Source organism: Oratosquilla oratoria, chromosome 29 (assembly GCF_046742065.1).
Source record: "Oratosquilla oratoria isolate Oo_2021 chromosome 29, ASM4674206v1, whole genome shotgun sequence".
Lineage (NCBI taxonomy): Eukaryota > Metazoa > Arthropoda > Malacostraca > Stomatopoda > Squillidae > Oratosquilla > Oratosquilla oratoria.
The window spans coordinates 23993211-24006810 of NC_134805.1; the positions used below are offsets into that span (position 1 = coordinate 23993211).

General features: G+C 37.9%; 1 protein-coding gene across 1 annotated transcript in view; it reads right to left on the minus strand.

Annotated features, from left to right (window-relative positions):
* Positions 1 to 13504, minus strand: part of LOC143040670 (ADAM 17-like protease) — a 33176-nt gene extending 19672 nt beyond the window's left edge. Inside the window, exons 1-7 of the mRNA XM_076211937.1 lie at positions 13317 to 13504; positions 8002 to 8155; positions 7126 to 7226; positions 6391 to 6512; positions 3967 to 4111; positions 3388 to 3584; positions 3004 to 3198 (exon numbers count right to left, since the gene is read on the minus strand). Coding sequence (XP_076068052.1) covers positions 3004 to 3198; positions 3388 to 3584; positions 3967 to 4111; positions 6391 to 6512; positions 7126 to 7226; positions 8002 to 8155; positions 13317 to 13392 — 990 coding nt within the window. The 5' untranslated portion in view covers positions 13393 to 13504. The remainder of the gene's footprint in view (positions 1 to 3003; positions 3199 to 3387; positions 3585 to 3966; positions 4112 to 6390; positions 6513 to 7125; positions 7227 to 8001; positions 8156 to 13316) is intronic.
* Positions 13505 to 13600: the final 96 nt, after the last annotated feature.

Genomic DNA, 13600 nt, shown 5'->3' on the forward strand with positions numbered 1-13600 from the left:
TTTTTGACATGAAGAAATACAGCCGAATTTTCTTGCCCATACCTAATTGACCTTTTATGTTCTGCCAATCTAGTCTTCAAGTCTCTCCCGGTTTGACCCAAGTAAACCAAATCACAATCTTTGCAGGACAAACAATAAACACCAGGTGACTCAACTTCCTTCGGTTTTTGTTGAATGTTCACAATTTGCTTACGCACGGTGTTAGGATAGTGATAGGCAATAGTGAGACGTTCACGAGGAAACAATTTAGTAGAAGAACTGATGGTATTATTGAATGGAATTTTTAAAATGTCCTTAAAGGAGCGGTGAAAATTTGAGGGGACGGAAGTTTTAAAATGGTTGGCCCTAGCCTTACTGAGGGCTTGGTCCAGAAACCAAGGTGGATAAGCCAACTTCTCAAGTTGACATTTGATCACCTCAATCTCTTGGTCCAGAAATTGAAGACTGCAAATCCTGAAAGCCCTCAAGAAAAGGCCAGAGGCAACACTTTTCTTGACATTGTCAGGGTGATTGCTAAAAAAGTGGAGATAACTGCCTGAATGGGTGGGCTTACGGTATACTGTAAAGAATAAATTATCATCAGTTCTTCTTAACAAAATATCCAAGAAAGGGATTTGGTGTCCTTCTTCCCATTCAACTTTAAATTTAAGATTCGGGGTCAATTGGTTCAATTTATCATGGAACACTTCAAATGGGCCCCAACTGAATGGGAAGAAGGACACCAAATCCCTTTCTTGGATATTTTGTTAAGAAGAACTGATGATAATTTATTCTTTACAGTATACCGTAAGCCCACCCATTCAGGCAGTTATCTCCACTTTTTTAGCAATCACCCTGACAATGTCAAGAAAAGTGTTGCCTCTGGCCTTTTCTTGAGGGCTTTCAGGATTTGCAGTCCTCAATTTCTGGACCAAGAGATTGAGGTGATCAAATGTCAACTTGAGAAGTTGGCTTATCCACCTTGGTTTCTGGACCAAGCCCTCAGTAAGACTTGGGCCAACCATTTTAAAACTTCCGTCCCCTCAAATTTTCACCGCTCCTTTAAGGACATTTTAAAAATTCCATTCAATAATACCATCAGTTCTTCTACTAAATTGTTTCCTCGTGAACGTCTCACTATTGCCTATCACTATCCTAACACCGTGCGTAAGCAAATTGTGAACGTTCAACAAAAACCGAAGGAAGTTGAGTCACCTGGTGTTTATTGTTTGCCCTGCAAAGATTGTGATTTGGTTTACTTGGGTCAAACCGGGAGACTTGAAGACTAGATTGGCAGAACATAAAAGGTCAATTAGGTATGGGCAAGAAAATTCGGCTGTATTTCTTCATGTCAAAAATAAGAATCATTCTTTCGACTGGGGTAAGGCCAGATTAGTGTTCAAGTCCCACTGTGGTTTCAGGAGGAAAATAGTCGAATCAGCATTAATTGAGGAATGCCCTAATATTAATATTTCTAAAGGGCAGTGGACACCTGACATAATCTCACGCGCAGCAGTAAATAAGCTGGTGCGGACGTTACATCCTCCCCTCTCCTCACCCCCTCCCTCCTCCGCCACCCCAGTTTGCCCCGCGCCTGAGTGAGGTCAACTGTCCACATCTCTTCTTACTGTAGTTTATAAGTCCCCTCTGTTCTCTATCTTATATACTTTCCTGAAGAGGGCTACAGTTGATAGCCGAAATATAGGATTATTCTTTATTCGAAGTTTATTCTTTCTCCGACTGTGGGTTCCTGTGTGTTATTTACAAATGTGTTACTACATTTCTATTTAGAAAAAAAAAAATATATATATATATAAAATATAGAGAGAAGAGAGAGAGACAGAGAGAGAGAGAAATTGGTGGGTTGTATGGATCAGGTTTTTGTGGTAAGGCAGATATGTGGGAAAGGTTTAGGAAAAGATAAGGATGTTTTTTGGGCCTTTATGGATTTGAAAAAGGCTTATGACTGGGTACACAGGAAGGCACTGTGGGAGGTATTGCAGATATATGGGATAGGAGGAAAGCTGTTAAGAGCAGTCAAGAGTTTTTATGAGAGTAGTAAATCCTGTGTTAGAATTAGAAATGGAGAGTGAGTGGTTTGAGTTAAAGGTGGGACTTCACCAGGGATGCATTATGTTGCCTTGGCTGTTCAATTTATACATGAATGGGGTGGTGCAAGAGGTAAATGTAAGGGTAATGGGCCAGGGATTGGAGAAGGTTAAAGAAAATGGAGAAAAGTGGGAGATAAGCCAGTTGTAAAAGGGGCACTGGGAAAGAAGGGAATGTCTGTTGAGGAAGGAAGGAATAAGACAGAAGATAGGGGTGAATGGAGAATGGTTATTTGTAGATGATGCTGTGATGTATGGAAGGGATTGGGTGGGGGATGGGGGGGGGTTATGTGTGAATGATATTTTGATGCAGCCCAAAGGGATTTCCCCCAGTCTTTTCTTTTTCTGTATGAGGGGGCAGAAAGGGGGGTTGCCAATTAAATGAAGCAGCCTCACTGTGGATGTGCTGTGCCTTGCTACATTGCTTCTGACCCACGGCAGTGAGTGAGATGCAGGGATGATGAGCCAAGAAAAGAGGAATGGAGGGAGGGGTGATGAATGGGAGTGGAGTGGGTGGGGATAAATGGGTGGGAATGGATTTATTCCTTTTGACTTTGGCTTTTGGCTACCCCCCTTGTAAGGGGGGGAAGCCCTTGGTATATATTTATATATATATGTGGACATGAGACAATGAAGACTTTTCATACAAAAGGAACTAAGATAAGAGAAAACAAGGGTGGTGGATGGGAGTGGAATGTGTATTTACTTAGTTGTATTTACCTAGTTGTATTATACGGGAAGGGGAGCTATGCCCGTGATGACCCGTTTTTGTATCTCGTAAGATCAAGTTTGTCTTAAATTCTTGTATTGTGCATGCCTTTGACTTGGCTCCCTTCCTTATAATAGGAAAGAAGCTCTTGGTATGTCAAATAGGTAAACAGAGAATAAGAGTTCAGTAAAGAAATTTTCAACACACCTCAAGGAGATTGCGAACATCCCAAGATCCTCGTTCCATGTTGTAATGCACTTGGTTGGTGGAAACCGGTGTCCATTCCTGGTGAACTAAGATCTTTTTTATGACAAACCCCATTCCAGTGAAACCATCATTTTCTGTCAAGTCTTGCCACACTGTGTTTTCGTATATCTTGTCCACACGATCAATTAAGCTGATCTGAACATAGGATACATGAAGTGAGAATGAAGCAAAATAAAAATAAGAATAAAATTGTAGATAATATATCAGGAAATTTATAAACCAAGTATTAAGTGACTAGATCAATAACAATGTATTGAAAGTGTATAGGATATATACTGAATAAATTTAGTTCTACGAGAGACCAGGTTTTTTGCCTCCTCATACCAAATAGTTCACAGTAGCCTTGTAGTTTCCGCCGCCCATCTCCCGAAAGAACCGGTAATCAGCAACTAGTAACAGCGGGCAACGAGTTCTTTCTCCATTAAAGTTATAAGCTTCTGCTTGCTGCCTCTTCACACGAATTTTTATTTCAGGATCCATACCATCTGTTTCAATTTTGTAATCTTCAGTGTCTGGTGCGTCTACAGAGGAGAAAGATACTATGTCAACCATGAATTACAAAAAATACTGCAAAAAATAATTATATTTTCTTACTCCTAGCAGAAGTGGATGGCGTGAAGGGGCCTTTAGATACATGTGGAATACAAATGATAGGAGTGCATAGAGGGAGAATGAATAGATGAAAAAATGATGGTAAAATATATTAAAGAAATATGTTGGGAATTATGAGCAAAACATACTTCATGCTTTCATTTGCAAAGTACTTCTACAATGTAAAAATATACTTAAATTTTCACTTGTCTATATCCACCTCAGAAAAGAGTTTCATTCCAATAGCACATATATACACATCAGTACACACAACTTTACTTAAAAAACAAAGTGCCTAATATGAAATCTTACCTGTTGTTTCATTTCCCTCTTTCACATAATCACACATTCTTGGACCATTGCCACCATGATATCCTTCCCAACTATGCTTCACATCAGAGCCTCTATATACAATCATGGTTTCATCATCTGTGTCTGGTATGTGGCGCCATGATGGCTGATTGGTGTAACAAAGAATTGAAAAGTTGTTAATAGTTTCAAAACTGGAAACCCCTGTAATAAGTTAATTTATTTCCCTTTTGACATTTTGCAAGAGAAAAATACACAGCTGGGGATTCTTCACATGCTCACTTTGCCCCAATTAGCTGCCTGCTAGGACAAACTTGTATCAGAATATGGTGGAGGCATTCTTCTCACATAACCCCACCACCACTACAGGGGGATAAGAAAAAGAAGAGGTGGTGTCTTCAAAGTAGTAATAAATAGGTTCAAGAGGACAACAGAAAGGTGGTTCAGCATAAGCATAACATCAAAGTCTCACCATTCTTTTGTGACTAAAGAATTTACTCTAAAATAGACAGTAGTCTGTAGAAGTGCCATAAAGCAGTCCCCCAAGTATTGAATGCATGTATCAATGTCACTAATACCTTAATATAGGTATGTGAGAGCCAATGAACGGGTTTTGGATGAGTGTAAAATTTGACTTGCCCATCCACTTATATGGGAGAAAAAGGCCTCTTGGTATGTATGTACTTCTATCTATTGATCACTTTTATCTATTATGATAAAATTGATGCGTTGTTTACTATGATATTTTATCAACATTTCCCTCCAGTTGGGACCAATGACTTCTTGACTTGGGGGGGGTAGGGGGTTGAGTGGTTATGTGTAAATGATACTTTGATGCAGCCCGAAGGGATTTCTCCCCATCTTCTCTTTTTTCTGCACAAGGTGATGGAGATGGGAGGGGGTCACCGATTAAATGAAGTAGCCTTGCTGCGAATGTACTGTGTCTTGCTGTATTGCTTCTGTGGGTGGGATACAAGGATGACCTATCATCCATTAGGAGCTAAGATAAGAGGAAAGAAAGGGTGGTGGATGGGGATGGAATGGGTGGGAGTGGGTACATGCCTTTTGGCTTGGCTACCTCTCTTTTCAGAGGGAAAAACCTTTTGTATGTAGATAGATAGATAGTGACCAATGACAGGTACCTGTTTGTGGTGGTCCTGCATGGTGGTCAGTGTAGCTACCCATTTTCAAAACCCACAAACCCCATGCTTCCATGAGGTGTAGCACTGAGGAGCATAAATCCAGTCTCCAGATTTGGCCCAAAATTTCCCTCTATAAACTTCAACTGTAGCTCTTATACTTTTTCACACTTGGACAGCAGACAACCAGTGACTGCTCTTCTCTCCCTACTATGTTCAGCTGGTGACATAGAAAAAGTCCCACACTATTACTACAGAGAAAACAGTCCAAAGTTTCTTTATTTAGAGATCTGACAGAGGACTGTTGCCAGCCATTGTGAGGCTGTGTTTTCCAATTAGTGGAATTTGTGGAAATTATTACTATTATTTCCCTAACTTTCAATGCAGTCTTTTTCTTTCCTAAGTTTTAATGAATACCTTGCACTTTCTTGAGCTCTTTCCTTACAAATTACTTTTCACTTGAAAGCATTTTTGTTTACATTATAATCAATTTGTATTATACCTGCCAGCAGCAAAATAATAAGATGCACTTATCTATCCATTTTTATATACTGATATGTCTTTCTAACAATTACTTTCATGCTAAATGGCCTACTTAACAAAATTATGAGAAACTGACAAAGAGGAAAAAATTAAGAATCTAAAATATCAATCTAACCATCTATACCCATCTATAATTTCTATAACTTAATATGGTCTCAGGTATTGACACGAGCAGATTATATGCAGTAATTCATGGGAAGGAAATGGAAACATAAAAAATATATGGTATATCACCTTACAATAATAACCTTGGAACTGAAAACAATATCTTAGACATCCCTGAAAGTTAGTGGATTAAAATCAGAGCAAGTAAAAAGATATACACTTAAAACCTATATCGGAGAAATAATATCAGAAGTACAGGAGATCTGTATATTTCGACTACTATCTGTAGTACTCTTCAGCAGATAGTATACATACATATACCAAGGCTTTTTCCCCCTTACAAGGGGGGTAGCCAAAAAGAAAAAGGCATAAAATCATTCCCACCCATTCCATCCCTGAATACATTCCACACACCCCCACCCTCCCTCTTATCTTAGCACCTCCTGAATGACGGGTCATCCCTGCACACCTTGTCCACTGCCCTGGGCCAGAAGCAGTGTCGCAAGACACAGATAGTAGTCGAAATATACAGATCTCCTGTACTTCTGATACTATTTCTCCAATAGTGGGTTTTAAGTGCATATTTACAAATGCGTTATAACATTACAGTTTCCCAAGTAAAAAGATGATGTTAGCCTACCTCGACATGATACGTGTCATCTGGTGTGTGGATTGTAGCTGTCATAACACCATCCTCCAGATGTGCAGTAACTTCTGACTTCTTCTCACCAAACACTCTTCCCTCATAGAAGTTCTCATGGTCTTTCAGAAAATGAAAACCTTAGTATATATATCTTTCCTTTTTACTGTCATTAACAACCTACCTGCTTTAGACAAATAACTAACAAATCAATATCTCCAATGTAAGATAATTAATTATACCTATTTATTAAATACCCTTAACCTCTATAGATATTGTGTCAACAATATGCTAGTAATCTGAATTCTTTGACTGATAAAGGATTCTCCTTCAACTGAGTGAAGGCAGAAACAATACACAAGTCATCAAAAACAGTAGATGGGCTCATCAAGACTGCCTGAGGGGTCTCCTCAGCTGAATAAAATTGTGAGAGCTGCTAGAATATGTAATCAAGTGCAGTGAAAGGGCTATACCCTTCAGTCAAAAGGGTTACATGAAAATGTCTTAACCCCTCTGTTCCCAATTAATGCAAGTAACTTGTGTCAGTCATGTCTTACTGTACAGCACTTTAAGCACAGATATGAACATAATATATCTGGGTAGGGGACTCTGATAGGATCCGAAGAAGGTGACTGGTTTCCTTCAGAAATCTTGTGCCATAATTCACTGACATTATGGATTATCCGACAACAACAATGGAGTCAAAGTGGTTAATAAAAATATAATCAAACTTACCAACTCTGATAAGTTTTTCATTTCCAGCCCCATCAACAGCATAGGCTTTGAACTGTGGGTCAAGGAGGCCTTTACGAGGATTTAAAATCAAACGGAAATCTCTGGCAAAAGAAATAAATGGTATTCAAGTACATTTTGAATATTCACAATGTCAGATACAGACACATTGCTCTAATTCATTTCATACACAATAATCAGAGGACAACCAATACACAAATACCACAACATTAAAACATAAAAGGGTGACATAACTACTGGCTTCAATACCAATGACAGGTATTTACAAGTGGCAATGTTATGGGATAGATGTCAGGGATATCAATCTCTGCTATTTGTCTTTGCAACCTGCCAACTCCCTCACCTACATGTAGCTAAAGGAACTGGCACTCAGTTTCTAGATCAGGTCCAAAATATCTATCAACCTTGACTGCATTTTCTCCACCTTTTCACAAGAACTGGCACCCAAAGACTATTAACCCCCCTACTGTCACAAGACAGTGAAATAGAAACAGCCCCACACCACTACAATACAAACAAAATCCCATTCTTTTTTTCCAGGTAGATCTTTGGATGGGTTAAAAAATAAGTGCCAACCAGTATGGGGCTGTAGATTTAGTGTCAGTGAAAACTGAGCCATCACTTATGTTAACACTGAGGTATACTTCTCCTTCAGTCCAGTCTAATGAATCTATTCCATTAACTATATGAAACAATTTGTGTCTCAGTTATAAAATTCTCTATTTATACAGGATATCCCACCGTGATAACAAGTTAAATGAAACAAAATTTGTAAACACAGTAATTGGAAATTTAAGGAGACTATAATGAACTTGAGAATATAAATGACAAGACCAGACATCCTTAATCTTTCTCTACCTTCCAAGAGCACTGAAAGAGACTTCCTTGATCTTGTTGAGGGGATGGTTACTCTCCTTGACCCCCCTTTTCACCACATGGTGGTTGAAGGCAGCAGAAGGTATTGTTTCATAATATTTCAAGTTTGGGTGAGAAGCTGTAGACTTGAAAAGCCCTGGAAAATGGTGATAAAAAACATGGATAAAATTTTGTCATAAAATTTATGTGGTGTCCACCCTGAACATGACCTTCAAACTTCCTATTTCAATACACTAATAACACAAATTCATATACAGGAAAACCTAATACCTGATCCTTCTTTAAACAATGTTTCAATACTCGTACAATTGCATACTATACAGTTTCCTTACCCACACGATCTTATAGTTTCAATAAAAAAAAATTCTACTTGATCAACCAATTTTTGTAAATGTATTTTTCTTTACCATTGCCAAGCACAAATTTTAATTTATACATACATTCCCTAAACTGCTGTTACAGGAAAACAACATGATTGTATCACAAGGCTTGCCTGTTCTGTATACTTATTTTGAAAACTGAATTCTCCTTCCATGTCTGTGGCTTATATCAGTAAAAGAGATGACACTTTTCAGAGATAAAAACACATAAGAATCTCTGGACACCTTCATGATGAGATGCTTGGAAGTATGCATGAACAATATACCCTACAGAATTTCAAAGAACAATAGGCCACATAAACAGATCCCTCGGTACAGGAGAACCTTAATGACGCAGAGATCCAAGATAAGAGCAAAGCTTACTACAACATCACACCCACACAGCATCATCAAACTCAAAATGGATCTTGAGAATATTGAAAGAAAGCTCATCCTATCACACAAAGAGCAAAGGAATTGGGAAGAATCAAGAGCATAGCAAACACTGAAAAGAACTGCAAATTTTTCTATTCCTTCATTAAAAAGAAACTCAAACCTACATACACCATGGGCCCACTCATGAAAGACAATGGAGAATCTGTAATAGTGATATATAATATTCCTTGTGTGTTGTACATACATATTTGTAATACTGTTTATCTATTATTGTATATTTAATATGTTATTGTGAGAACCAAGTGTTCATTTAAGCGTGTATGTTTTTCCTGCCAAGTCTGAGCCTGGTGGCATGGCTTGGCATTGGAATCAGTCTTGGTTCTGCTTACGAAGCGAACGCACGCTTGTTTTTGTCTTGCTTTGTCACACTGTGATTAATACAGTATTTTGCATTGTTGATTTGGTTTCATTGGCCACTCTCATACATACCAACCAGATTTCCTACGGTTGGTTTCCCAGTTCTCCAGTTGCCAACATGCTTAAGCACCAGTACAAAAGTATATTCAGCCCACCAGATGAGAAGAAAATTAATAACCCATCTTCATTCTTTGAAGAACCTCAAGGGGGAACACACATGCTTTTGTCAGTTGCACTAACAACTGCAGATATAATAGCAGCAATCAATGACATAGCACCAAATTTGGCTGTCTGAAAGTAGCTGGTGAAATTTCTGAAGGGCACTGACCAGTTAAATCCCAGGCAGCACATGTTCCGAAAGGGGAGGTTATGTATCTCACAACTCCTTGGCCACCACACAAACATAGTGAATGATGTGAGCAAGGGGAGAAATGTGGATGTAGTCTACCTAGACTTTCCAAAAACATCTGATGAAGTGGATCAAGGAGTACTTCTACACAAACTGAAAAATACAGGAATCACTGGTACAATAGGGATCTGGATAAGTGAATTCCTAAGTAATAGAAAACAAAGGATTACAAAGGATTACAAAGGCAAAGCATGCCGACAGGAGACCTTTTGATCCATATCTAGGTCGGATGCGAAAAAAAAAAAAAAAAAAAAAAAAAAAAAAAAAAATCATATTAATAATAAATTAAAACTATGACAATGTAAATAACAATTAAAATACATAAATAAATGCATTGGTATAGTTGAATAACAAACAAACAGGTAAATAGTAAATGATAATAAATTGACATATAACTAATAATAAATTAAAATCAGACAGACAAATTATAACAAAACAAAAACAAATAATATAACATAAATTATAATAATTACAGCATCTTACTTAGGTATTTATCTAAATGATTCTTAAAGCTTCGAACTGAACTACATTGCACTACCTGTGCAGGAAGTTTATTCCATTCATTAACTACACGGTTGGCAAAGTTGTTTCTACCTACTTCCAAATTGAATCTATTTCCGGACAGTTTGAGACCATTGTTTCTTGTCTGATTCTCATTCAATGTGAAAATTTGGTCACTTTTGATGTTGTCAATTCCCTTTAAAATCTTAAAGACCTGTATCAAGTCACCTCTGAGTCTACGCTTTTTTAGGGAAAACAGATTCATGTGCTTAAGTCGATTTTCGTATGATTTATTTTTGATATTTGGAATCAGTTTTGTGGCTCGCCGTTGTACTTTTTCCAGTCTGTCAATGTCTTTAATGAGATTCGGTGACCATACGGAAACAGCATATTCCAAATGTGGACGAACTAACGATTTATATAGCTTGTTAATGAGTGATGGACTTTTGAAATCAAAAGATCGCGCAATCAATCCCAGAATCTTATTTGCTTTCTCAGAGGCTGAAATACACTGCTTGGATGATTTGAGGTCGTTACTGATAATTACGCCGAGATCTTTTTCACTATCCACTTTTGTTAACGAATTTCCAAATAACTTGTAATCGTACTTGCTGTTATTTTTACCTATGTGCATTACCTTGCATTTACTTGTGTTAAATTTCATTAGCCACTTTTCAGACCATTGCTGTAATTGATCTAAATCTTCTTGAATATCTAATTGGTTTGAGTGATCATTTGCCACTCCGCACAGTTTTGTATCATCAGCAAATTTGGAAACAGTAGATTTTAGTCCATGGTCTATATCATTTATATATACTATGAATAGAAGTGGCCCAAGAACGGAACCCTGAGGAACTCCACTTGCAACACTTTTCCATCCAGAAGTTTTTCCATTTAAAACAACTCTCTGTTTTCGACCTTTCAACCAATTACTAGTCCAACCTAATAGGCTACCACTTATTCCATGCAAAGCTAATTTAGTAAGTAGTCTTTCGTGTGGGACGGTATCAAAAGCTTTTGCAAAGTCTAGATATATTAAATCTATATTGTTTCTTTTGTCATAATTCGAGACAACTGTGTTGTAGAATTCGAGTAAGTTAGTCACGCAAGAACGTTTCCGTCTGAAACCATGTTGGCTATCATTTATCAAACGGTTACTTTCTAAATGATATTCGATAGCATCTCTGATGATAGTTTCCATTATTTTTCCTACGATCGAAGTCAAACTAATAGGTCTATAGTTATTTGGTTTCTTTTTGTCACCTTTTTTGAATATGGGAGTAACGTTAGCTAGCTTCCATTCTCTTGGGACATCTCCGGATATGATGGATTTCTTGAAAATAATTTCTAATGGAACAACAATCTCATTTTTCATTTCCTTTAAGATTCTTGGATGCCAACCGTCAGGCCCTGGTGTTTTATTAACTTTGAGTTTGTCTATACACCTTTTAATTGTTTCTTTTGTTATATTTACCGTAGTGAGTAAGTTTACCCCAGACTTTTCACAGGTTTCAGTTTGGAATTCACTTTGAGGTGTTTCGTTTACGAATACCGAGCTAAAATAATTGTTTAAGAGATTACACATTCCTTCATTTGAATATTCAAGTTGACCGTCAGCAGATAATAGTGGACCAATGTGATTCCTAACAACCTTTTTATCTCAAACAGTGGTTGTCGAAGGCACAAGGTCGAGAAAATCATCAGTGATCAGTAGGGTATCTCAAGGTTCAGTGCTAGGACCACTTTTATTTCTGATAAAGATAGATGACATTGGTCTAAAGGTAACCTCATCCAAAGTCTTGTCATTCGTTGATAACACCAGAATTTCAAGATTGAGGGTAAGGGAGGATCTAATGAAATTACAGAGTGACCTGGAGACAATGTATTGGGCAAGTAAAAATAATATGTAATAAAATACAGCACAAATGAACACCTGAAGGAATACAACTACACAGTGGGCAAAGATAAAATAGAGGAAAAGGAAATGCTCAGGGACCTTGGAGTTATGGTCAATAATGACTGCAGCTTTGAGGCACACATAAACCTCACTACCAAGGTGGCAAGAAAAATAAGCACCTGGATCCTTCACACATTCAGGACCTGAAAATAAGAACACCTCATCCCCCTGTAGAAGACCCTTGTAATGTCAAAAATGGAGTACAATTGTCAGTTTTTGTCTCCCCACAAAGTAAAGGAGATACAGGAACTGGAGCAGGCACTAAGGTTCTTCACAAGGAACCTAGACAGGGACTCCTTGAACTATTGGGAGCAGCTGAAACACCTCAGGTTGTATTCCCTACAAAGACAATGGGAATGATATAGTATCATCTATACCTGGAAAATCCTCGCAGGCACTGCACCAAACCCATCACAAAATGAAGGGGAGGGCATCAAAGGCCAATACCACCCCAGGTTTGGTAGAACCTACTGTAGGTCATTGATAAGTGGCCCTCATTGGATCACAATAATCCAGGCAGAGCTTCAACAGTATTGACCCTATACTTTTCAACTGTCTCCTGAGAAATATCTGAGACATGTCAGGTATCGGTACTGAATTTTTCAAGAGGAGGCTGGACATGTTGTTATCCAACATACTAGACAAGCTTCCAGTCCCACATGGCCCAACCTCAAGGGGAACTGTATCCAACAGCATTGTGGACCAACTCCAATACAAGAAGATTGGGCAGAGGTGTGGAAGTGGCATGTCCCCAAACTGGCCGTGATGTATCCATCTAAAGCTATGACAAGTAAGACAAGTAAGATACATTGTTGTGTTTTCATCATCTGATGCCAGTTGCCAACATGTGATATTTATACTAAAATCACAAAAATTATAATTATTCATTAACAATTGTCGTATTAGTTTAAATCTTTGAGATGTTGCCAACACTTGAAACTATTTTTCTGCAGGTTTTCAATTTTTTTTCATAATTTTTAATTTTTTATCTTCATATAGTGGACTGACGTCCAACAGTATCAGTATGATCAGCAACACCCAACATACTACACCATGGTTCATACCACTAAGAATAAACTACATATTTTTGTAGTAAAACTGGGTCCTAGACACAGCACTAACATCTAGACAAGTCTGCAAAACGAACTGTAGATATAAAGCAATAACAACAGTCTACCGATATGCAAAAATCAGTGTAGTAGGGAGAACGTAGAGTAAGAGTGGTCTTATCATCAGCCACCCAAGCCTCATAACTTACCTCCTGTTAAGTCTAGTTCATGAGAAAATTGAGCATAAGACAGCAGAACCAGGGCACTAAGTTTAATTGCCAACATCTCCAGCTTATTCCTTAGGTTTTGGATTCTTTGGAATACTCGTTAAAATAAAAACTTCAATCGACCGCCTATACACTGACAATATCCACTGCCTTGCATACCGTATCCGTTTGTTATTGTTGTCGCTTTAATATTTTGCTGCAGTCGTATCGAAAAACAAATTGATGTATATGGTAGAAATATGAGAATAATGTAGTTGTACTACCAA